Source organism: Onthophagus taurus, chromosome 7 (assembly GCF_036711975.1).
Source record: "Onthophagus taurus isolate NC chromosome 7, IU_Otau_3.0, whole genome shotgun sequence".
NCBI lineage: Eukaryota > Metazoa > Arthropoda > Insecta > Coleoptera > Scarabaeidae > Onthophagus > Onthophagus taurus.
The window spans coordinates 19,111,921-19,139,253 of record NC_091972.1 but is presented as its reverse complement, the minus strand read 5'-3'; the positions used below and the strand labels follow the sequence as shown (position 1 = coordinate 19,139,253).

At 34.2% G+C, this 27,333-nt stretch overlaps 2 protein-coding genes and 1 long non-coding RNA gene across 5 annotated transcripts; 2 read left to right on the top strand and 1 right to left on the bottom strand.

Annotated features, from left to right (window-relative positions):
* The first annotated feature begins 62 nt into the window (after window positions 1–62).
* On the top strand, window positions 63–5,570 carry LOC111413553 (Origin recognition complex subunit 6). Its single transcript, XM_023044565.2, has 5 exons — window positions 63–229; window positions 296–664; window positions 724–914; window positions 966–1,092; window positions 3,995–5,570. The coding sequence occupies exons 1-4, from the start codon at window positions 159–161 to the stop codon at window positions 1,085–1,087; spliced, it is 753 nt and encodes a 250-aa protein (XP_022900333.2). The 5' UTR covers window positions 63–158; the 3' UTR covers window positions 1,088–1,092; window positions 3,995–5,570.
* Window positions 1,018–25,989, top strand: LOC111413552 (phosphoenolpyruvate carboxykinase [GTP]-like). 3 transcript variants are annotated; one of them, XM_071197338.1, is made up of 5 exons: window positions 1,018–1,092; window positions 15,703–15,751; window positions 23,774–24,046; window positions 24,096–24,669; window positions 24,722–25,989. In XM_071197338.1, the coding sequence occupies exons 2-5, from the start codon at window positions 15,729–15,731 to the stop codon at window positions 25,790–25,792; spliced, it is 1,941 nt and encodes a 646-aa protein (XP_071053439.1). In that variant the 5' UTR covers window positions 1,018–1,092; window positions 15,703–15,728; the 3' UTR covers window positions 25,793–25,989. The 3 variants fall into 3 exon arrangements, with proteins under 3 accessions (XP_071053439.1, XP_022900331.2, XP_022900332.2); XM_023044563.2 differs by lacking the exon at window positions 1,018–1,092 and adding an exon at window positions 8,766–9,088; XM_023044564.2 differs by lacking the exon at window positions 1,018–1,092 and adding an exon at window positions 15,062–15,185.
* Window positions 2,554–3,219, bottom strand: LOC139430399 (uncharacterized). The gene is made up of 2 exons (XR_011640880.1): window positions 3,043–3,219; window positions 2,554–2,761 (listed from the first exon to the last, which is right to left on the bottom strand). It is a non-coding gene; the product is annotated as an uncharacterized lncRNA (long non-coding RNA).
* Window positions 25,990–27,333: the final 1,344 nt, after the last annotated feature.

The window sequence follows — 27,333 nt, the reverse complement described above, 5'->3', positions numbered from 1 at the left end:
TTAGTGTTATTTATAAAATTAATTATTAAAATAATTTCCATCAGCGGCATCTATTGCTGAATGTCAGAACTTTAGTATTATGACAACAATCAACAAACTTAACCTCTAAAAATTAATGTTTTTAATTTCAAATTGAACAATTTAATAATATAATTAAAATGGATTCAGTAAATGCTCGTTTAATATCAACTTTAGCTCATAAACTGGGATTAGATGAACAAACAACAACGTAACTAAAACTTTTAATGATCATAAAACATAACCTTTAAAAACAATTTTTATTTTATTTTTTTAGAAAAGGCCAAGAATATTTACGAGTTTACCAAAATAAATCATCATCGCTGCGTTTGAATATTCCTGATTCTACAAAAGCTGTAATTTGTTTAGATTTAGCTTCAAAATTATCTGGAGTTACCTTCGATCAACAAGTTGCTTTACAACTCTCCGGGTTAAAACAACGCGTTTATTCGGCTCATTTAAATACAATCGAGAAGTTTTTAGATTTAGATAAGCCGGTAACCATCTCTGAAGTATGCGTCCAACTTAGTTGTACAGAATTAAAAGATTTCTCTGAAAATATTTTAGAAAAATATAAAGATAATTTTCCTCACGCTGATATTTCTCATCCTCAATATGTAGCTATTGCTATTTGGAGTGCATCTAAGTAAGATCACTTTTTGGGTAATATTTGATTACATATTTAGATTTTTGTTTTATTTTAAGAACAAAAAATGTAAAGATCTCAAAACAAAGCGTAATTGGTATTAGTCGATTAAAAATGGGACAATTTAAGGAATTAGAGCAGAAGTTTAACACATTTTTGGCACAAACTAAAATTGCTGGGGGTGAGAGGGTGAAGAAACAAGCAGAGAAGGGTTTGGTGCAGAGCATTGAGAATTTTGCTAAAAATAAAGGTAAATTTGGATTAATTTTGTTTTAAATTCTTTTATGACTTTTTCAAGTAGAAAATGAGTTAAAATCGAAAGGAAGTGGGGATAAAGATGAAGAAATTGAAGAAGATTATGAAGTTTGGAAGGAGAGAATTTTAAAGGAAGCTTATAAACAATTAAAAAATAAGAATGATTAATTAAGGTAACAAAAAATTTTTTTTGTATTTTTATAATGATTGTGGTTTTATTTTTGATGAAACCTGACCTAAAATTTTAATCCTAACAATTACATAGATCTGCAAAAACAAGGGGTGTTGATTGTTGTTGAATGCCTGATGATTATTTCCAAAGTAATTTCCTGCATGGAATCAGAATATGACCTCAGCATTAGACCAGCACAGCAGGATTTTGAGATATTTGTTGCTATTTTGCAGTATTACAATATTATTTTGCTGTATTCCATCTATTTCATCATATACAGCGTGTCCCGTATCTTCCGCATCAGAGCATTATACGGTTGTAGGATACATTATTCTGAAGCGATCTTTCTAATAAATTTTTTTCGAAATGTTTATAATAACCGCACGGGAACTGTTTAAAGGAACTGTTTTTCGTCCAATCAGCAGATCGCAAATCAGACTCAGGTAATCGGTGCCACCCTCGGCCGGTCCGCTACGCCGATGATAACTCGTTTCCCACGTGTACTCACCAATAAATTCGTCATGGAAAGAGAAATAAACTTTTTCGATGAATCAAAGTTGTCCGTTATTGGTCGTCGTTAAACAGTTCCCGTGCGGTTATTATAAACATTTCGAAAAAATTTTATTAGAAAGATCGCTTCAGAATAATGTATTCTACAACCGTATAATGCTCTGATGCGGAAGATACGGGACACGCTGTATTTCCTTTCCATTCAAAATGCACTCTCGAATGATAATGTACGATTTTTGCATTATAAGTTATGGCCACTTTAAAATGACATATTGAGTTGGAACCCAGCATATTGATCAAATGCGGAGGACACGCCAGTCCGAATTTGTATTGTATTTAACTTTTATGAAATTTCTTTTGCTTGTGTTCCATAGATCTTGTGCCAAATCGCCTTTTGTGATGAGCATGGCTCATCACTAGCGCAACCAACAATATGCTCCAAAACTTTTAGTTTAACCCCTTGCATACCATGTAACCTATACATGCTATGTGTAGTATAAGGCAGTCTGGTATGCAGGCGGTTAAGCGCTTAAAAAGTGTTCTTAGCTTGTGTCACTACATTAATGTATGTAAAAAGCAGCAAACCAGATGTTTCCAATGTTTTTATTGATGCGCTAAGGAAGCCATAATTTGATGCAATGAAAATCAAATCTGATTTTATTGTATTGTCATATTTTTGGTATTGTTTGAAAGAGCTTAAAATGCTCTTTTAAGATATTTTCAGTAAGACCGTTTGGTTTAAAACAAATAAGCTACAGTAGAAACCACGAGGGCTGGCAGTGACTTGACGTTTAAAAATGGTATGAACCAAGATATGGACATACGACTTAGATTATTTCACCACATACGTTTAAATGTATGTTAGATTAGTAATAGAGGTTATATGTCAAACATTGCCAAATTTAAGAGAGGATGATCAGCGAAAAATCGTTAATATTAATTTATAATAAAATTTATGTAATTATTAATTTATTTAACAAATACTTTAAAAGGTTATTTACAGGTCGCAAGGGATTAAGTAAGTTTTATTTAAACAGTGGTTCATAATTTATTAATTAATTATTAATTTATTTCATTTTCGGCTTGTGAAAACACTAACAGATTCATGACAATGCTCACAAGACGTTTCGATTTGAGGTTATAATTATAGAGTTACATCCCTTAGAAGAACAGATGCAAGGTCTATAGAACATAAGGTTACCCAATTCCCTATGCCTCTGTAGGCTCTGTAGTATCGATTATTACCCCGCAGAATGACGTCACTGGTTCGATACAGTCAGAGTAGAGTTGAGTAAAAGATAGCCTATACTGTGGTACAGTCTATATAAAATATTTAAACCTCGCATCGTGTTGTGTTGTTCATCGAACCAGCTACGTCACTGACCCACCTTGCCCCTCAGAGGAGGAGAATCGACATTGGGTAACCTTATGTTCTATAGACCTTGGAACAGACGTACTTTTTCGACGTGGCTATTTGAATTGTACAGCAGACATACTAAACTAATGCTATCTCTTTCTAACACACATTGCTCTCTAGCGGTTTGTGAATTTTAATTTACTACGTATGGCATTTGTAAGAGCGGAAAACGATGATTTACTGCCAGCTCTCGTGGCGTCTACTATAGACGGCGTTATCTGCAGTGATTACATATTTTTGTGATTTTTGAAAAAAAGTTAAATGGAAAGGTACTATTTACTTCACAGACCCTTTATTATTAGTATTGCTGCCGGGCTGGGGAGAGCGGCCACTCTCGTTACCGCGACCTATAAAATCTATTGTAAGTTTAGCCCTCCAAAGGTTTAGGGCAAATGTAGGTCCTTGATGAACCTTAGTATTATCCTGAGGTCTTGAAGCTTTATGTCGGTAGGTAACAGGGGAGTTCTACCTAAAATGTTGTGTCTTAGACAGCCTCTGGCGACGCAATTGCACAGTATATGTTTAGCAGTTTCTGACTGGTCGTTGCAAAGTCGACAAGTTTGATCCTCAGCTTGTCCAGTGTCCATCAATCTTACATACCTGATATTCACGCACATATTGGGATTATTTAGTACAACATCGTTCAATATCGCATTTTGAAGCGCAAAGATAGTACTGAATGATGTAATAGATAGTATAGGCCGAAAAAATATTGCGCGTCCCGCACATAACTTCAAAGGCAGTCAAAGAAAAAAACATTTTTCTTGCACATAACCTCAGATATCTCAAAACCTTGACATGATGGTCCAATTCTGACCTCTGATTATGATTCTACGCAGAAAATTACTTCTGATATGACTCTCAGCTGACCGACAACAAAACATTGCAGATCTGTGGTACTTTCATTTTCAATTCTACATTATATCCAAAATTTGTGGACTTGGTTGAAACAATTTGTGAATGGTTCTATTTTTAGTTATCTTGGAGAGAGGAAGAGCATTATGCTAATGAGTATCCAAAAATATGAAGGAAACGTATATGTGGATTTATATCAATCATTCTTCAAATTAACCTGCTCAGAAACACAACAATCTCCATCAGTGCATAGGCTAAATAGTTATACTGATATCATGATGTTTTGCACTTGAACCTGTTGGCTACTGATGGTGGTTAAACTAAGCATCCTAAAATATAATGTCAGGAGAGCATTTAATGAACCTTAAAATACTGATAATATAGGTTGAATATTTTATTGAGGCAATGTGCCTTAGATAGCCACTTGACTTCAGGGTTTAATAATGGACACTCATGTTCATCATACTTTCATGGAAAATTTGCGAAAAATTCGTCATTGTTAGATGTGTTTATATCAGAGCACAAGTCATTTTTGAAAAGGCTTAAATTATAAGTCTTAAATTTTTGCTAAACTAAAAATGACGTAAATCTTAAGTCTTTTTAACTGAAACCTAAATGATTTAAGTTTTAAGTCTTTATCAAAATAATTTAAATTAGTTTTATTCACATTGCCACACTTAATTATTGGCACAGCAACTGCGCTTGTAGAACTCGAATTTATTTTTCAAATACATATTCTGCTTATTTAAATTTCTCGCAACAAGATTAGGTGCCAGTTTCGATATTGCCTTCATGACAATTTTTTTTTGAATCGTTTATACTTACTGAGGTTATATTTCTGCATCCTTAAAATCATATAACCACCGAAATTTAAATTTTGGATGGGTGGTGGAAGCAATTAAAGCAAATCGAGATAGATTTGAAATTTTTAGATAATGTGCAAATTTAATTCCTAACTTATTGTTAGACAAGTTTCTATTGTTGAACTTAGGTATTTAAATTGTTGATAAATAGAGAATATCGTCATTATTGTCAATATCTACAGTTATGGGTATTGTTGGTTCTATTAATTCATCTTAATCACCGTTCTCATTCAAGACATGTGACCAGATAATTTCCCGTTCCGAGTTTATTCCAAATTCTGTTACGGTTTTTAAGAAGCTAGAACTATTATCTGCAATAGTTTCCACTATTTTGCTTTCAGATATTCGAATTATTTATATCGTACACTATCTCCGCAATTTTATCAAATGAGTTAGTACTACTGAGACGTTTTCATGCCACTGCAAGTGATTTTCGGTGTAAAGTTTGTTCATCTACCCAATGATAAATAACACCAAGAAAACTCCTGTTTTAGACGACCAGATGTCAACAGTTATGCAGACAAATGGCACATTCTCTAGAGAAACTTTTATGTCACGAAGCGTCTTACCAGTTAACACAGATATTTTCGTCATTGCAATATTTGTGGACATAACTCGTAGGTTAAGACCATCAAAAATTTGAATAAAATTTCGATTACTAATAACAAACTGTAGTCATTGTATTAACAAGAAATTTTTGCCTGGGCTATACTGAGCTGTTTTTATATTTACCAGCTTTGGCACATTTTCAGGCATATTTCTATTAGTGCCTGTGTTCTCTTTAGTTTTATATTATAACTTATTAATAAATACTTGATTGCATTTTTATTAGAAGTTATTGTTAATACTTTTCATTACAAGAAGCCGCCGTTAAAGAATACAGTTCTTGAAGTTATAAAGCTAATCTATAATGATTTGAAATTAACAAATTTTTTAGAATGATGTCTATGAGCAGATACTCAAAAGAACAAGTCACTAAATTCGCTTATTTGGAGTTTTGCTCCAAAACACGTGCTGGATTCAAACTGGAACATTTTGGTATCAAAACCACCTATAGAAGTTGCAATCTTTTTAGCAATTTGTTAACGAAGGTTTTTCACCAATTTTATCCATCATGAATACAATGGGCCTTACAATCGAAAGTCAAGCCAAATCGCATCTTTTACTTCTAGTCTAAATGAGAAACGCATCAATTGATCTGAGCAACGTGTGTCTGATGCTGCTAAAAACGCCAAAATTTCCGGAAAAACTCAGCAAGATTTCGTTGAAGAACAGGGAATACTCTACGGACCAGACATGGCAGAATACTAGTGGCAATGATCTTGATCAATCATCTAACTATGCCGTTAAGGCACTTCGCACACAATTTTTGGGGATATGTGTCTACAGCCTAAACTAGAATTCTATTAAAATTCTCACATTTGTAAAAATTTCTTCCAAACAGCAAACAAGAGCATGGTGAAACTTGAAATTTATATTTCAAGTGATTGCAATTTCAAAACTTTATCATATTAGTAGCTCTAAACCTAGGATTTAAAACTCTATTCGGTTGTGTTGTTTCAGATTATCTACAGAGACGCAAATGTGTCAATCACAGAAACAGGGTTTTGTTTTGCAACTCAGATTTAAGCTTTGTTGTACCGTTTTAATTCCAATATCTAGTAACAAATGGTCTTTTGTTCTGTAATTTAAATGTTTTTCTTTCTAAAAACAAGAAAAGAAAACGTTGTGAAGCATTATCTTTCACATTAGAATACTACCTTAATACTGGTAGAATTAACGTCTTGTACCGAATTATTTTTATAATTTTACTTAGAATATGTGAGGGTATTTGTGTGTGTTACCCACAGTTACATTTATTTGCTAGAACCAGTTTCCTTTGTACTTCCTCTTCCATGTCTTCTTGTTTATAAGCTATTCCGCATACACGAAGTCCACTTCCTCAAAGTTGTGTTGATCTACTATAACATTTTGATTTATTCTCCTATCTATTGCCACCAAGTATGTTGTTTTTGCTTCATGCATTATAAGACCCATCTCTGCTGCCTTCCCTGTTACACTTCTGAAGACTTGCTTCATCGGCGCAATGATTCTGCCTATTATGTCAATATCATATGCGTATCCCAGAATTTGGACTGATTTGGAAGCCCGCTTGGTAGTTCCATAATATCCTCTCTCGGCGAATGGCTTTATTCTTTCTCCAAGTATCATCGTCTGTACTTCATAAGTTACGTTGAGCAATGTAATGGTAAATTACCCCTATGATGATTTCTCTAGCCAATGCTTCCCGCCCCATTAAATCAGTTCGGCCGTTATGTCGTCTGAACCTATAAGCTTCTTAATTTTTGTTTATTTTATTGCAACCTTGATATCCTCGAATGATGGTTCTTCTCCCTATGATACCTTTGGGATGTTTGTAATTTCCTCTATCCACCTTATATGTAGTGACTATTCGAAGTGTTCCCTCCATCTCTCTGTATTTTACTTTTCACATGATACTTCTGGACTTAAGTTCTTTAGGTTCACCTTTTGGTAAATTTTCTGACATAATCATTTCTCAATTTCTTGGATTTTTTTGTTGTTATATTCCTTCTTTCTCTTTCCATGTATTTTCTTTTCTTGTTGCCTTTTCTCTCTAAAGAGTGTATCCAGTCTTCTTGGCCTTCTTTTTTAAAGCTTTACATTTACTTCGTTCTTTGCGTTGCTTGCGTCATTTCCAAAATCGCCGTTCTGCTTCGTTGACGGTTGATTTTATTTTTTCCCACTTCTGGTCAATGCGGAGTTCTGGTGTGATATGTTCGCGTTCTGAATGTTACTCGTTATTTTTCTTACGTGGGTTTCCAGCTTTCTCTTTCAGTCTCTTTTAATGATCTGACATCACATATGTTGGAGCTGTGCCTCTCTATGAGTCTATGAGACAGTGATCGATTTTGTTGAACGTCAGACCGTTGTATATTTATTTGTATTTATGCATGGCATGGCTAATAAGATATTGACCTTGTAAATAGAATGTGCGTGTTTCCATCATCATTGATTTCATCTTGATTTCGTTTTTCATCTGTAAATTGCTGGCAACATAGTCTTGAATTAATCTCTTAGAACCCTATGACGAGTTATCTTGCTTTGTTCATTGACACAAATCCTGTTCCATACTCATGCTACTCTTTAATGGCAGCTATAATATCATAGTCGCTTTTGCATTATTCTATTATTCGGCTACCTCATCTCCTGTTATGCTTGTATTGTTGTAATGTACAGTGACCGAACATTCCAGATGCACCTGATTGTAGCTGCCATCACATTCATTTATATATTTTTCCTCAATAATTGCAAGGATGGTTGTAGGACAGAATAACCAGAAAGGTCACTACCTGGGGTATCCTGTCAAAACTGATTTTTCTGCTTCTGTTCTTTCATGATTTAGAGGATAAAAATAAACACATCTGAGTTGCTACTTAGACAAAATGGTAACCTATGTTATTTATTACGGCAAAATATGGTTTCAAAGTACAAGTTGTATTTGATGAAACCTGTTTTTGATCTCCAAAACAGTGAAAAATATACTAAGAACAAAAATCTAAAAGAAATTCTATTAAAAAACCTAATTAATTTTAGTTTAATCCGTTCAACTTTTGAATTAAATCAAGTTTTATTTTGAATTGAAATGGCGTGCAAATATAGTTGTCTACATTTCTGCGTAAAAATGTAATTTTTTTTCACAATTTTTAAACTATCATCAATTTTTAGCTCAAAACTTCTTTTAAAAAAATCTAATTTTTGATTATTTCTTTACAAATTTTTTTTCATATCAGTATAGAAATTGTTACGTGATTTAAGTTAAATATCTTAAAGCTGTAAATATAGTTATCTACGCTCCATAACAAAATTTCTTATATATAACTTTAAAAATTATGTATGAATACTAATATTTTATTCACTATTAACTTTTTTTTAAATATATTTATTTATAATTTTTGATATTTCTATAAAAATTTTATTTTTATATTTGATTTAAATCGCGATTTATTCCGGTTGGTCGTTCCGTACACGTGTTCGCTGTTGTTTTATCTTGAACTTTTTGCCCTTATTCAACACAGTATTATTCCAAAGACTCGCTCTCGCGTTTTGGTTTGATCGAAGAGACAAACGTCAATTTTTTTCGAATTAATCATTAAACATCACAATGACATCCTCAAAAAAATAGTCTTAGTTTTTTTTATTGGTAACCCGTATAATTTTCGAAGTGGAAACTATTCAATCAAAATTTCACATTTACACATACATATGTTTCATTTTTCTTTAAAATCGTTTTTTTAAACATCATTTTGGTAATATTGGTGAGTTGCAAATTGGTGAGTTATTATTTTTTCTTATTCTCCTTTGTGTTTGTGTTAAGTTTTTTTTTGCGCTAGGTTATTTGTATGGTGGAGGGAGTTTATATCTTTTTTATGGATGAGAAAGAATCAAGTTCAATTAGTTATTCAATTAAATGAAAGTTGGATTAGATTAAAATATTTTTATTGGGAGTGTTTCAGAATGTTACTTACTTTTTTTGCGTTTTTCTATTTAAATGAAGTAAAAAGAATAGAAAGGAAGGGAAAGGATTTTATTTTAATTATATTTTTTTAAATTTATGATATTGAAATTCTTTTAATTATTTAAATAGAGTTTGTTGGCTGCCAAGACTAGATTAATTTTAAAACCAACTTGGAACTAGTTTTATTTTTAATACTATATAGAATCAACCCACATTGTTATATTAATTTACTATACTTTTAATTTATCTCTTACTCATATACTCTCTATAATAAATAGCAAACAAAAATATTTTGGTTATCCTGCTTCTAATAAATTGTTCCAATTCGGTACCGTTAATTTCAAGATTAGATAGAACGTTGTATTGTTAGCAAATTATTAAACGTGCTGGATTCTCCTTAACAAAATATTTAGTTTTACTAAATCTTAGCCTTTTTATGAGGTTCCAAACGTCGCAAGGAATTAGTTTAAATTGCTGATCCCATTTTATTGAAAGGCAAAATTGATTCCAATAGGTGTTCAGTAATAATACATCGAATGAAGGATTGTGGCTCTATCAGATACCTCACTTAACAAAGTAATCGTCGCTGAACATGCTGGAGGACGTTAGAAGGATCGTAACATTTTTGAATTTCTTTATGAACAGAACAAATTACCTTAGAGATTTAAGAGCATGGTTATTGGAGTTCACAAAAGCAACATTAACAATGTTATCTGTTAGTTTTAGCATTATGAGAAGTTCATATAGGAGTCAAATGGAATGCAAGTGTCAGGAACATAATCCGTATTTTGAAAATTACCCATGGACTTCCTAAGCTTATTAATTTGACCATTCACTATTTTGCAATAAACAGCAGAATCGAAAAGAAATATAATGAGCTCAATAAATCTCTCTTGGGTGATACACGCATGAATTTAAATCAGGATTCACTGACTTATATCCTTTCTATTACCAAATACAGCAGGATGTAGAAGGAATAGGAGACCACGTGCAAGGACGCAATATCAGGCATAATCATAATTATCGCATACCTACACTATGTTTTATTGCTTTTATAGCTGCTCAAACTTAACAAAATGTTGACAGCACTTTTTTGTAGCTTAAAAATGTGTTTTATGCCACTACCAATTCTCCAAGCAACTATATCATTAGCAGCTACGCTCGATGTTATTTACAATTTTTGCAAACAAAAAAATAGTGTCATAATAAAACTAATTTTTGGAAGATGTAATACGTTATTTGAAACGTTTTCCAGTCATTTTGCATAACTGAACATGAGGAGGCTTCCACGATCACTACAAGAAATTACAAAAAACGATGAGCCACCTCGGTACATACACTCAAAACAAAATGAATATCTGAGGGAGGGAAAATCATTACTGCTACTTAAATATCGTCGCAAAATTCGACAATTTGTAAAGTAAATTCGAACAAAATCCTCACAATATCTCGCATTACACGCCCAAGCAGACTGGTTTACATTGTGTTATCTCATTTTGTAAGTAAAATGAGCTGTTATTATTTGCAATCGAAATTCGATTTAGCACAGCATCCATTTTAAGTAGTGAATGTTTGGAGAATTGATTTGTAGCTTAAGAATGAGCGACTATAAATTCAACAAGCAGAATTTGCAAAATACATGGATGTACACAATTAATCTTTCCACGGTATTTCAACGGTATTTGTATTTGGTGCAACTTTACTCTCATTTTCGCCACATTACAGCCACTGAATGTCTCGGTGTCAAGAAAAATTACTACAAATCACAATGTAATGCGTCGCAAAAAATCAATGAGTTTCACAGAACTTTCTAACGGCATAAGATTTTGCCACATTACAGTCACTGAATATCTCGGTTTATGGCGTCAAGAAAGCTTACTATAAATCACAATGCAATGCGTGGCGAAAAATCAACGGTACAAGACATTAAGCTCGATTTTTTGCTACAAGCATTACCTCATAAACCCCAAACATTTTTGCAAATTCAAGATTTTGCAAGCTTTATACGGATGTTCCCAAAGTTAGAGTTAGTTTAAGGATTTGTTGATAAAGGCTTGTTCTATACTGTCAGAGTTCATGTCTGACCAATAGTCAGTACATTTTCTTGTACTTAAGTCTGAGTTCTTCATATTTTTTGTTGGCATGTGGTCTCCTCCTGAGCTTAACACCTAGAGTCATAGCAAGATTAGCTGTATTTTTGTAGGGAACTAGTTGTTGATGGCTTGTGTTTAATCCGTTTATTAGTAAAACATTTTCATCAAAAGTGAGCAAGTCTGCTGTGTATACGAGATCCCAATACAAAAATTATCTTGTTTCATCCTAAAATAGCGTTAATAGGATTCTAAAATTTTTGAATATTGCACAAAGTTGCAAATCATACTTTGTCTAAGATTTGCAAAATATCGCTGAGCTTCTTTTCTTCTAGTAACCTTTCTATGGTATAAATAATTCTGTGAATCACCCTGTTAATTTCATCACCCTTCGCCCCTCTATTTTCTGATATCAATTCAATAGGTTTTCTTTAAGATAGTTATTGCCTTTTAGATTTCTTCTCATTTGTGGGGTGTTTTCACCTCAGAACCCAATAGCTCTTTGGTCTTCAGTGGGACTGCCAGAGTTTTTCTAAGATTATTTTGAAGGTCGGTGAGTGATCTGAGGTTGGCTCAAGATTGTCTACGATTTACATAAATTACTTGACATATGCTTGATGATGTAGAAATCAATTCTCTATCTTTGCTGGTGGTTAGGCCCGATCCCCAATGTCTGTGTTTTGCATTACGATAAATCGATTACCTACGGCTTGAAAGAACTGTTCTTTGTACTAGTGCTAGTTATAGTACCATTTTCAATTTAGATAATTAGCTCTATCGTAGCTATGGAGGCAAAAATAATCTTTTTTGAGGACTACTCAAATGAGAACTCTAAGAGCTATAACCTTTAGCATTGTGAGAATATTTTTAAATGAGCCAAAAAGCGTAGAAAGGGATTGGACCATAGAAAAACCGGATATTGGGCATTCCCTTCGGCCGGAAATCCGGTTCCGGCATATCTATCCGGCCATTATGGTTATAATTTCTGGTGCATTTTTGAAGTGATACCCTATATTGCCACATTATTGCGATATTTGAATAAAAATGAAATTAATAAGAAAGCTTGGCAAAGCCTGGAATATCCGGCCAAAGACGGATATTTGGTAACTATCCGGTATCCGGCCGGATTTTAAAAAATGACTGGATAAACCGGATACCGGATAGTTACCAGATATCCATTCTACTACTAATATTGACAGAATAACCGAGGAATGGTTGGTGAAAATTGCGAAGGAAAATTCATCTCCGGGAAGACCACTAGAGCGCTGGAAGGAAAACTAAATATTTATGTCTTGTCAAATCTTAGATATTTAATTCCAGACATTGTACAACCATAACCTTGTTAGGTTGTATCTATTCAAACTTACAATTTTATAAATGTAATATAGTGTGAGATTATGTACAGGGTGCATAATTCCGAAGGGTGCTCCGAAACTAAAAGAGATAGAAAGAAAGTAGCTTACATGTCATGATCTCGTTTTTCGCGAAAATGCTAATGCCGAAAACTCCGAACAGCTATCGTGTTTTGTTTGCGCCCTATGGACAAAAACTGAAAAATTTGCAAAAACGACAATCGTGAATATCTCACTTATCATTAAAGATAGAGTAGTATAAATAAAACGTTATACAAAGAATTCAGTGGCGTATATAGAATTTTTTCCCCATCTCTTATTTTCGAGATTTTTGAAGTAACTAGTTACTAGTCATTGTCAATATGACGGAACACCAGCACATAATGCCAAAGTTGTTAGTAAATTTTTAAATACTACTACAAACTTTGGCAATAATTGGAAACAATGTTTTCCATCATGGTATGGTTATCACCATAACAACATTAAATTTTAAATACATACAATAGTTTTAGAAAGAACAAAAAAAATTGATACATTATGTTCCATCATAGTATGTATGGTTATCACTATAGCAATATTAACTTTTAAATACATACATTAGTTTTAGATAGAACAAAATGAATTTTTGTTAATTATTCAATAGCTATAAGAAATATACCCCACAAACTATATATATTTGTTATCAGAATTTATAACAAATATATTATAAAGTTATAAAGAGTTAAGTATTTTAGAAGTTGAGTATTCAGTATTTGAGTTGTGTTTATAACTCAAAAACCGTGTTGACTAGAAAAATTCTACGTGCACCATTGGATTCCACGTGAAAAAATCTATTAGAACCAGTTTTTACTTTTTTACTAAATTTCCGGATAGCCGAGATACAGGCGGTGTCTGAAAATCGTAAATTTCAAACACTCCCTGTATATTAAAAACGAAGAGGGCTATGAAAATTTGGTTTGCGCCATTGTAAGTTTCACAAAAAAGTAGCTCAGGTTCCCAAAAGCCACAACATTCTATCTTTCATAATAACTGAGATACTCTGCAAACCCATCGAAATTTGGACACCCTGTAAAGGTGTCTCACGTAAGCGGTAAAGTAGAGAAATGGCATTAAGGAACCAATACATATTTCTTCCTTAGAGAAAAGTTGTAGGAAATTTACCACACTATAAACGGAAAATATGTTTATAAATACAGCGTGTTCTACAAGGACGTACCGAAATAAACATATATTATGTTATTTAAAATGGAAGTATATTACGTATTCCGATTCTACATATAAAAATATGTTAACTGTGAGAAGATATATTATGTTGATACCTAGTGCTTTTAGTTTAGGAGTTATTTTAATTAGAAACATTTTTTAGCTTTTTTTAGATTACATTTTAATCTGAATTACTCATCGAGCAGTCGAGCTAGAAAGTTAAAAATTGGTGGTGTTTCTCCTTGGATATCCTAAAATCGAACGACATTGGTTATATCGGTCTATCTTATACAGGATGTTCACAAATGTAACTATCGTTTTACCATATTCATTCGCAAAAAAATCGAAAATTTTGAATGGGTCACTTTTGTTTACCTTATCTGATAGAGAATTTAATTCTCTACAAATCTTCTGTACATATCCCTATACCTATCAGTTGCAGTTTTTGAGATATTAATCAAAATCATGCATTTGACAAAAAAAATCAAATTTACAGAACATTTTTAGAAGAAGAGTAGCTAGAAGATGTAGATTTAAAAACTAGATAAAGAATGATAATTGTCGCTTATGTGGGACACCTGTATATTAAAAAAGATTATTGTTATTACTTAATTAAAAAATTAAAAATCAACTAGAAACAACATTTATTTTTAATATTTAATAATAATCAACCTACATTTCTTTTCTAATTATTTATCCTAATCTTATCTCAATAACAATACAAAAGAAACACTTAAAATAATCAAGTTTTTTTAAACTCAATTTTTTCCAACTCATCCTCTTATCTCCGGCCCAAAACAATTCTCAATTCAAAACTCCAAATATAAACATTAATAATTTTTAATTTAACTCTGCCCACAAAATCATCTTGGTGTATTCATCAAATAAATTAAAATCTTGTACGGATTCTTCGAGATTTATACTCGGATTCAACGTCCAACAGATTATTTCTCTTTTCCCGTTAGAAGGCGATTAAAAGTGTCATTCGATCTAGTTATTTCCGGTGATTTCTATCGATTTCATTATTATTACAAGTTCGTTTTCGAAATCTTATATGTGTGGCCATAACACACAAATACTTATGACGTATTGAAAAAAGAAACGAAATATATACTACGCAAAGATAAGAAATGGGTCTCTATTTAAGTGGCCGTACAGTTCGTAACTTGTACAGTCACTCCTTCATGAATGGACTTGTTTTATTGTAAGCCATTATTGATATATAACAACAAAAGTAACTTACCTACATTAAAATTTGTTTTAATTTGTAAGTATTTTAATTTTAAATTTAATAGAGTGTATGTGTTGAGTTGTAACTTGCTTATCTTAGAATGTTTGTTGAGAGATTTCAAAACATGGTTTATTTAATTTTTTAATTTATTAATATTTGTAATTAATATTTAATAGTACTTTGTTTGATTTAATTATTTTCTTTGAAAGTTTTTCTTCAAATTAAATCAAAGATTAAAGAGAACAGTTTTTTTTATCACAATTTGGCTTTTGACTTTTAATATTCCATACAACTCCGTACAATGGTCAATTATTTTTTTAAGATAACCAGTAATCTTTATCGAACATACTTAAAAAAAATTAAATACCATAATAAAGAAATCAAATTCTAAACTAATAATTTAAGATGAGACTGAATCAAAAATTGAGTTCAAATCTTAAATTTTCTAGCTTATATATATGTAGTTTTATCTCCCCCACCAATAAAAACTAATCTTAATTTGTAAACAATTTTTGTTGAATTAATTATAATTTATTTACTTTTTTTGTTGCAGAATTGAAAATATTTCTGGGTTTAAAAATGAATTCGAATGTAATTCGTAGGTAAGCAATCTTTTTTATACATTATTTTGAATTCATCATGATTTTGAGCCGTTTTGTGATAAATTACGGATGTAGAGAAACCGTGTGTGACCTTTTTATAAGATAAACTCGGGGGCTCGACCATATACTCATTTTTATTACTCCTAAATACATTTGCTTATTAAGTTCTCTTATCACGTTCTAAAATTAAATCGAGTAAATACTCTTTAATAACTTTATTGATTTTTTTAGATGATGCAATAAGTTTTATTGTTTCTTTTAACTTTATTTCTAAATATCAAATTTTTTTTTAATTCTAAAATGTGTAAGTTACCACATTTATTAATAGCACGTTTGGTATCACGTTTTCTAAGCAGGCATTGTGTAACAAGATTGATGTCGACTTTCATTGCCACAACGATTAATGCAAAAATGTAATTTGATCGTTAATAATCGATTTCTTACAATTGGAAAGAGAAATATTGTTTGGTGGAAAATTAGAAATGATAATTTTTTTAGAAATCAATCTGTTTTATAAATTTAACCTCAAGAAGCTTTTGTACGTTTCTGACTTGGTATCAATAATGACAAATCATTCAAGAATTGTAAAGTTATCTTTATTAATTAAGACTTCTAGAAAAAAAAAAACGTAACCAGCAAATGTGAAAAGATCTAAAATAGCTCAACATTGATGTTCATGTATGTCTAAATCCTTCTATGTCAAGACAAGAATATGGATCAAATTTTTCATAGTACCTTTACTAATTATAGAGCTTAATTATGATCAGTCCATAATTAATAGTTTCTTTGATCGCATATCGAGTTGGGAGCATCTACAGAATAACCAGTACATTTATTTCCTGTTGAGTCTCATCTGCTGAACTTTCTGTCTAACATAATGCTTTCAATTCAACTTGCCATAAAGGTAGAGAATGAGATAATTTGTTGTGTAGTTCAAATATCTATATTCCTTGTACCTCATATTATTTATCATTACCATATATTCTATGTTATCCATATTGATATTCAATTTCTTGAATATAAATACTCAATATCATCCTCTTCATTTGCGACAATAACTTCGAAATTGGTGAAACCAGTTTCATAATTATTTCTGGCTGATAAGTCTGTATATTGTTCTTCGATTGAAATACATTAAGTAGATCTTGAGCAAATAATTCAGCTTTTTCTGACTTTTCTTTTGCTGCAGGAGTAGCCTGCCCAAAATTGGATTGATTTCGTATAATCATTATGCATAAATCACATCATTTTTTTATAATCTATTGCTTTCTTGGGTCATCTTCTCTCATTCCCATGACATGTCCATACCATTCCAGTTTTCTGGTCTCTATTTTCTACACTGTAGTGTAGATCTATTTAGGTCTATTTGCGCGTTTTCTAACCTTTTCATTAAAGATATGTTTCCTTAACACTTCTTTATATAATCATTGTCTTCCTCTGTGTTGCAATAATCACTTAATCATCAGCGAAAAACGTAGTTAGGTGTAAGTAATTAGTCAGTTATGTCAGTAATTAGGTGTTGATCATCGATTTCTTTCTCTATTCCTGCGCATTTTTATTTTTAGTTCTTCAGAGTTTCATCTAGGACGTACATTTCAAACAGACTTGGCAATAGGGAGGATGCTTGTCTTAGTCCTTTCTTCACTTGGAATGGCTTAAAATTTTTTTTCTCAATTTTACTGCACTTATGGCATAGTTTCTTAATTATTGAATATTCTTAGTTAATATTATTCATGTCTTGCTGGAAATCTTGCGGTATACCGAAACGGTTTTTAATATTAATTAACTATAACTTTTATCACCTCTTGAAGAAGAAGATGTATTAATATGAAGAAATTATTATAATAAAGTTTATAGTTTTCTCAAAAAAGTACCTTGCACACAAGTTCTGTTCTGGTGGATTCAAGCTTCTCTGTTCATGGGGAGGTCATGGACCATCAGTTTCTGGACTCAAGCATATCCCCGTCTCGTCCCCCCATCTCGCTCTCCTCCTTCACCTAGGTTTCGTTCCTTGCATTCATTTATTAAGAAGTTGCTACCCTGTATTCGCTGTTTGTGATGAATGTTGTACTCTGAGAGCACTGGTTCCTTGTAGTAGCTATATACAACCCTTCTCAACCTTTTTTTCTTGAAGACGTATGTGCTATTTTTCAGTTTCTGAGTTCGCGTCTACGTCTAATATCCATATGTCATTATGGATAGGCTGGCTATTGCACAGTAAGCTTTGTTGGGCAGCAAAGTATTCTCCAGCTACTTTCTCCAGCTCTATTTCAAGATATACAAATTGTGTCACCACTCACGACTCTGCCGGAGTTAACCTGCATCATTATTTTTGTTTCCTCTATATTTGTTCTCAACCCCACCCACTTCACCACGTTCTTTATTTACCTATAAGTTTCTTCTGCATCCCATCTTCTTCGACTTAAGATACTGTCATCCGCATAGGTCACTGATTTGTTTATATTATATTTAGTTATATGATATTCGCTTCATATCCTCGATTACTATCTCGATGTCATTTTTTTTTGGGATGAATCAGCAGACTTTTTCACTTATAAGTCAGTAATATTCGATCTTGTTCTACTTTGAACGCTACTTCCAATTCTTTCAGGCCTAACTGCTTGCCAGGACTTGTCATGTCTGTTCCGTCTCATTTCTTCTTGAAATAATGATGATAACTTTCCTGCCAGCTTTTGGGCGATCTTCCAACTGGACGCTTGTGTCCTGGTCTTTATGTTTTTGCTCATTTAACGACTCGTGTTGGGTTCATCCTATCAACATGGTCCTTCCATTGCCGATTTCGTCCTCTCGTCTATATCACCACATTCTCCATTCCCACATTTTTCATTATGTCATTTTTTTGTAATGCCTTAAGGTTCCCATTTCTGTAGTTCTCATTATGGCTTTTGTGTGGGATGTCTCGAATTATCTTGTCCATTATAATAAGCGTTTTATTGTTTTTAAAATTTTTACAATTTTCCCTTTAATAGATTCTACTATATATCCCCCCTTTCCACACCTTCGCCTCCTCGCCCCCATCATCTCCCTCACCTATCTTTTACCTTCGCCCCCCTCTCGCAAAATCTGCTTCCTGTCCATTGCCTCCTCCCTTAGCTCACTACATCCTCTCAGCATGTGTTGCAGCGTCTCCCAATCCTCTCCACACAGCCTACACCACCTCTCCACATCATCCGCCCAATACCTATTCCCCCTCTCTTCATTGCCACGGCGGAATCTGGCCACCAATTTCTTCCCTTCATCATCCTACTCCATCAACAAATATTTTGGCAGTTTTTCAGTCACTATCTCCCCATACCTTTCATTGTATCTCCCTTCTCGTATCTGTGACCTTCTTTCCTGCCTCTGTATATCCATGTCCCTATCTCTCAGTTCTCTCCACATTTCACCTCTTTCCGCTCTTCTGTTTTCGATCCCAGTTAGTGAGTATCCCACTCTTCTATAATATTCTTCCCTGTCTCTTTGCCCATAGATTAGCCTACTCTCCTTAATTTCCCTCCAGCAGTCTCCCAGAATCCTGCAAGTTCTTCCTTCTATCATTTCCTCATTCACTGTTCCACTTTAACCTCCTCCCTCAATATATACTCTGGAGTGTCCCTTGCCAACCCTAGCACCCATCTTCAATATCGTGTTTGTATATCTTCCAGCAAACCTTGTTCTCTCCATCCCCATACTTCTGCGCCGTACATCATTGTGCTCCTTACGAAGCCATCAAACATAACCTTTTTTTTCCCACGTCCCTCCCGAAAGTTCTTTCTCCCCATCCCCAAACCTGTCCCATCACCCTGTTCGCTCTTTTTGCCATCGCCCTCACGTGTGCCCCTACCTTATTACTTTCCGCGAAACTATATCCCAGGTACGTGTACTTTTTCACTTGCACTATCTCTCTTCCCTGCCACCTCCATTCGTTCTTCCTTCTTCTCCCCCCTTTGCAGAACTTCATTATCTTTGTTTTCTCGACATTTACCTCTAACCCCTTCGCCTTAAAATATCTTCCCAGGGACCTCATCTCTCCTTCATCTCCACCGCCTCTCTAGCCACAACCACCAAATCGTTCGCATACGCCAAGGCGTGCATCTTTGTTCCTCCTATCACCACCCCACCCATTTGCCCCTTCGCAAGTCTCTTTTCCAAGTCCGCCGTATATATGGCAAATAGTGTGGGACTAAGCAGACACCCCTGTCTCAATCCCTTTGTCGTCCAGAATACCTTACGTAACTCTTCCCTCACTTTAACCGTGGCCATCGTCTCCTAGTACATCTCCTTCACCCTCATTTCCTCCCACAACTTCTCTCTATCCACGTTATCGAATGCAGCCTTCAGGTCAATAAACAATCCATACAGTTTTCCCCCCTTCTTGTTCAACTCCCTATCCAGCAGGTGTTTCCGAATGTATACACTGTCAAGTGCCCCTCTTCCCTTTCTGAATCACGCGTGCCCATCCGGCAACAGTTCCCCCCTCTCCATTTCCTTTTCCAACCTCCCCAGCAGTATCTTTGCATAAATTTTGAGAGTTGTGTCCAACAGGGTGATCCCTCTATAATTGCTCACCACCCTTTTACTCCCCTTTGTATACAGTGGGCATATTATCTCCATCCTCCACCTGTCTGGAAACCTCTCCCTCATCCATACGTCGTTTATTACCTTCCATAGTTTGTTCATCACCGTTTCCGTTGCCTCCAAACATGCCTCATTCTGGCTCTCATCCTCTCCTGGCGTCCTTCCCCTCTTCAGTCCCCTCAACACTGCCTCCATTTCTTCCAACGTTATCTCTTCTCCTCCTTGCACCCCTCGCTCTGCGTCTCCAGTCTTTTCTCTTCCACCCCTCCCAACAATCCCATGAAGTAGGTTCTCCATTCAGTAATTTGTATATCTCTACTGACTTCCTCTCTTCCCTTCCTCATCCTCTTTCAACTCCTTAATCTTCTCAGCCTCCCTTTCCTTCAGCTCCCTTTTCTTTTTCTTGCATTCTTCTTTGTATTTTCTCCTGGCCTGTATATATCTATTTATCTTTACCTCCCCTCTCTGCCACTGTCTTAATTTCCTTCTGGCTTCTCTCTTGGGATCTCTGCATTCCCTATCCCACCATTCGTTTCTTCCCAGCCTAATCCATTGTCGCCCAGTATCTTTCTTCAACGTCGCCTCCCTAACCACTTCAATTAGTTCATTCATCCCGTCGGCCCCCTCCACACTTTGACCCCAGCTTGCCAACTTTCCCCTATAATGTTCTATAGCCCTCTTTCAACCAATCTACCCTAATGTATTTTGCACCATGTTCCATTATCTTTCTGTTTCTTCTTCCCCTCGATCCCTTTATGCACACTTCTAGAGGCTGGTGATCCAACTCTACCAACGCCCCAACCCTAAATATTTCTATCCTCACCCACATTCCACTACCACATAATCTATCACGGACGCCCCCCTTGCACTCATTATAAGATTAAACGTTAATATCTCTGATATTTTTTTTCATCCAGCAAAGACTGCTGTACTCCCAGTTTGTTTAGTATTCTTAGATTCCGTTTCCATTCAACTAAGGCTTGAAACAGATTTTGTAGCTCCTTTTTTTTCTAGAATGGGTTGTTGGATGAACTTTTTTTTGCAGAGCCATTTCTTCCGTTTTTGTCACTCTTGGCAAGAGCGATCCTGTCTTTCACTGGGATTAGTTAGCGCAGTCTAGTTAGTTTTGCAAAAAAATATATTAATTTGATTGAGTTAAGGTTGAAAGAATTTATGTGTATTAAGTTTGACACACGATTTCTAAACAAAGGAGTAGTACAACACCCTAGGCAAATAATTTTAAAAGATGGCCTGTTTAGTCAAGTTTCCAAAATCGTAAAACACTTGCCATTTTTGTTGTCATAAAAAATATTATTGCCTGTTTTTCTGCAAAAACACGTTATTTAAAAAATTCATATTTTTGTATGTTATTTGTATTTACTTTTTATTTCCTCTTAACTTTGTTAGAAGATGTGCCAGTCAATATCTACGAACTACAAAATGTGGTTTTAACAAGATGGTTAATCTAAAAACAAAATTAAACAAACAAGTTTATTTATTATTAATTTTATAGCATTATTTTCTTAAAACTAAGGCAAATGCTCAAATTATTTGCTGTCGGCACTAATACAAGCTCTGCATCGTCACAGAAAAGATCTTTTCTAGTTGTGCAAATCTCTTTGCATTTATTTCTTCTGCTGCTGTATAAATATTGTAGCTCAGTTCGGTAAGATTTTCAATCGGTTTTTAATACACTGTTTCTTTTATGCAATCCTAATAAGAAAATCAAAGGGATTTAGATCCAGAGAATGAGGAGGCCACGTAATCGAACCACGACGCCCAATCCATCTTTCTGGGTATTCTGTATGCAATCCCATACCAAGGTTTATATATTAAAGGTTGTCTAAGTTCCTATGCTGCAATACTGTGATTTTAGTTTGTTGGCGAGGGGCAAGAGCAGGAGCGTTTCGTGACGTAAGCGATCACGGATTGCGCACGCAACCTCATGGCCATGTGGTGCTCCATGCCTTTGTTTAATTTGAATTGCTTGGCGGTATTATTTTCCACATGTGACGTTATGCGCAGTATGATTGCGTACGAACCTAGACAACCTCTTATATATAAACCTTGATCCCATACAGGACAAGCATAATGAGCTGGGCAACCATCTTGTTGAAACCATATTTCTCTGTAGATATTGAGTTGCACATCTTCTAACAAAATTGTTAAATCATTTTGGAGGAAATACAAATAACATACGAAAGTATGAATTTTTTAAATAACGCGTTTTTTGCAGAAAAACAGGCAATCATATTTTTTAGGAAAAGAGAAATAGCAAGTGTTATACCATTTTGGAATCTTGACTAAGCAGGCCATCTTTTAAAATAACTTGCCAATAACTTGTTCAGAAATCGTGTCAAACTTAATAGACATAAATTCTTTCAACCTTAACTTAATCAAACTAATACTTTTTTTGCAAAACTAACGACTTTTGTTGTTCGATTTGTGATTGCTATAGTAGCATGGTTCATTAGGAATACATTATTAAAAAAATCACTATTAAATTGCGAACATTTCTGACCGTAGTACCTAAAGATATGATGTACGGGAATGATTTTTAACATTTTCAAAACTATGTCTATTACCACTTAACTAAGAGACATAGAATTTTTTTCTTATTTTTACCAGAACAGGTATGGGTTGGCCTCTCACCCGGAGCCCGCTTGACGTTGAGTTTCTGGACACCTGTATATAGATTGGAACTCGGCCATATATTCGCTTTTAGAAGCTGACACCAGTGTTAAGCAATTTTTGACAAATTTATGTTATATTTTCAAGTTTTAATTTTTTTCTAGAATATTCCAGTACTAATTTCTCGTTCTAAAATTAACTATTGAATCGTCAAGAAAAAGAAATATTGATTGAAACTTGTTTATGTGCCGGATAAAAATCATTATTGAAAAATCTATTTCAGTAAATATCTTGAACTTGTTTACATTTTGCGATCTTGTTTAAATAAAATTTCCGTTACACGCCAATATTTTTTTTTTCATCCAAAAACATGGCTCTAACGAAAATAACAAAAATATCTAGGCTTATCGATTTCTCGAAACGTGCAATACAGATATTAAATAAATAAGGTGTGTACATAACATGTTGTCGTCACTTGACCTTCGATTGACGTCAAGAAGGGGCTCGTCTATGCGTCCAAACGCGATTGGACGTTTCTCGCAGGCGTGTTAGGTTGTTGCTAAGCTAAAAAGATTTGTGGGAATTTTACCACAATTTTATTTAATAAAAAATTCCGTTACTTATCGGCGAGTCTAATAAATAAACCAATATTATTCGCTTCAAATTTATCAATTTATTAAAAAATGTTGTTAAAAGATTCCATTGTTATTTCGCTTTTATTAGTTTTAATTTGAATAATAAAGTTGATGCGTCGAAGAATTTTATTGGTAATAATTGAAAAAAATTATTCTTACATTTTTATTTTTCGTTTAGAATTTTAGTCGACTTAGCTCGCTCTTATCCAAGTCAATATCATCAAGTGTACTTAAACACCCTTCAAAACCAACAAGTTCGCACCCTCACGGTCGTTCATGGACAAATTGATCAATTGCCACAAAAAGTCAAAGATTTCGTAGAGGAATGTGTAGAATTATGTTGTCCGGATAAGCTCCATATTTGCGATGGAAGCGAAGAGGAAAATAACAACTTAATTAAAGTGCTTGCCGATAAAGGAGTTATCAATCAAGTCACTAAATTAGAAAATTGGTAAAAAAAAATTAAATAAAAATACATTTTTTAACCAATCCTTTTTTAGTTGGTTAGCGAGGACTAATCCAAAAGATACAGCTAGAGTTGAAGCAAAAACGTTTATTTGTACCGAGGAAAAACACGATGCCGTCCCAAGATCTAAACCGGGTGTACAATCAAAATTAGGACACTGGTTATCCCCTGATGACATGGATAAAGCCGTTGCAGAACTCTTTACTGGTTGCATGAAAGGAAGAACCATGTTTTTGCTTCCATACTCAATGGGGCCGATTGGTTCCCCCTTATCAAAAATAGGGATCCAATTAACCGATTCGGAATACGTCGTTTTATCAATGAGGATAATGACGAGAATGGGTCAAGCGGTTATGAAACACTTAGGTAACAACGATTTTGTAAAATGCCTCCATTCAGTTGGCACCCCAAAAAGTGAAAGGCATGAAAACCCTTTATGGCCTTGCGATCCCGAGCGTACCATGATCATGCATCGCCCCGATTGCAATGAAATCGTTTCTTATGGAAGTGGATATGGGGGAAATTCGTTGCTGGGAAAGAAATGTTTTGCTTTAAGAATTGGGTCAACTATCGCTAAAAGAGAAGGATGGCTAGCTGAGCATATGCTGGTAATTTTGTTGTATTAATCCAAAGATAATTATCATAAAATTTTTTCTTTAGATTTCTGGTTTTACAAGACCAGATGGTTGTAAATTCTACATAACAGCCGCTTTTCCATCGCAATGTGGGAAAACTAATTTAGCCATGATGACCCCAACTTTAAAAGGCTACAAAGTTGAATGCGTTGGGGATGATATCGCTTGGATGCGTTTCGATAAAGAAGGAGTTTTACGCGCGATCAACCCAGAAAACGGATTCTTCGGTGTAGCCCCCGGAACGAATCATGAATCAAACCCAATTGCTATGGAAACAGTCAAAAAAGACACAATCTTCACTAACGTTGCATCAACAAGTGATGGAGGTGTTTATTGGGAAGGGCTTGAAAAAGAAGTCGATTTAACCCATCTTAAAATTTGCGATTGGTTGGGTTATGAGTGGACCCCCGGAAGTAAAAATTTATCATCTCATGGAAACTCAAGGTTTTGTTCTCCAGCTGTGAATTGTCCAATCTTAGATCATGCTTGGGAGGCACCTGAGGGTGTCCCAGTTTCTGCGATTCTCTTCGGGGGAAGACGCCCCGAAGGAGTTCCTTTAGTTTATGAAGCTTTAAATTGGAAACATGGCGTGTTCGTTGGTGCTTCAATAAGAAGTGAAGCCACTTCCGCCGCAGAATTTAAAGGAAAAACAATTATGCACGACCCATTCGCTATGCGTCCATTCTTCGGGTACAATTTCGGAAAATATATCGAACATTGGTTGAGTATGGAGAAGAAATCACAAAAATTACCCAAAATTTTCCACGTAAATTGGTTCAGAAAAGGGAAAGATGGAAAATTCCTTTGGCCGGGATTCGGAGACAACGCGAGAGTTATCGAATGGATTATGAGGAGATGTGCTGGTGAAGATGTCGCTATTGAAACACCGATTGGTTGGATTCCTAAACCCGGGACTCTTCATATTGAAGGTTTGAACCCAACGCCCAATATGGAGGAATTATTAAAAATCGATAAAAAATTCTTTTTGGACGAATTAACGGAAATTGAAAAATATTTCGATGAAAATCTAACAACGGATTTACCACAAGCGATGAGAGATGAAATAAAAGCTCAACGAGAGCGGTTAAGTAAATAAAAAAAATAAATTAAAAAAATTATAAAAACGCATGTATCATAAAGAGAAATTTCAATTATTTTTCTTTTGTTTTTCTTTTTTCGTTTATTTGAAATTATTATCATCAATCAGTATACAATATTTTTGAATAATTAAGTTTTATTTAATTGTGATATATATTAAATAAATATTTATGTTTAAAAAAGTGTTAATAATTATTTTATCTTGTGTTCTTCGTTCATTTTCTCTGTATGTTATGATCATAAGATTTGATACACTCTAAAATCCTTAGTGATGTCAATCTCATTAAGCACCTTCTCCAATTCAAGGCGATGAGATCAAAATGCGCTGAAGATGAGAAAACAGAATGAAAAAGGCAGTGAAGACTCGAAGCACTCGATAGAACGGCTGTTATGCCACTTATTTTATATTAATTTAAGAACAAGTGGGTCGATCGGGAGTTAATACGTGGCAACAATATAATATGATGGGGAAGCAACCAGGAACACTCCATGCCATCAATCAATATTAGGATTCAAGGATGCAACACGATGGCAATATTGGAATAACATCAATGATATCCGTAGAGATTTCATAATAAAGAAATGAGAAAAAATTATTAAAAGAAACAATAATGTCCATAAATGTAGTATATTATTATGCTGAATTTTATCATCATAATAAAAAATTTACAAGTAATCTTTAAATTATTAATTACCTAGTTAAACGAAATGCGTTGTTATAACTTATAACATATAGATTAATTATTAATACTTTCGTGACCGATCACGTAGTTTTACGTTTTTATATTGTCATCAGTGAGGAGCCGCTCACGTATTTTTACGTTTATATGACATTACTTGCGGCTCCTGGCATAACAATACGTAGTGGAGATGCCGGCCATTGACGTTACCCTAATTGTATATTGAGCGGACACGAAAGTGTTAATAAGAAGTAAATTTGGTGTTAAAATATATATTTTAATGAAATCAATTGACGTGATCTGTATTTATTGTAAAATTATTATTGGTTTCCTTTTATTGTACGGTTCCATAATTTTGACGAGCACTGTACAGGATGGGCAAATTTGGGTGTTATTATAGGCCAGGGATGGCGAACCAATGGCACGCGACACAATATTTTGGGCACGTCACTGATCACAAAATTCATTATGATGCACTACGAAAACGTGTGAAGTAGGTATTATATGACGAGCGAATGCGAGTGATTCCTACAATCTACATCACGAGTTTTTATTGCTAATGACGCATAGTTTGTTTATGCATAACATAATTAAATTTGATTACCGGTGCGAAACATGCTTACTGGATCGTGTTGACACTATTAAAGACCTGGGCATTGCTTTAGATAGCAAACTACTGTTTGATCAACACGTTGACACAGTGGTGGCCAGAGCTAATAGGATGCTGGAATTTGTAATGCGCTCTTCTGAATCGTTTTGCTGCCCTAGACCTATTATTTCTTTATACAATGCTTTCGTTAATAGTATTTTATCGTTCGGCAGTACAGCTTGGAACCCTCAGTACGACGCATACATTAAC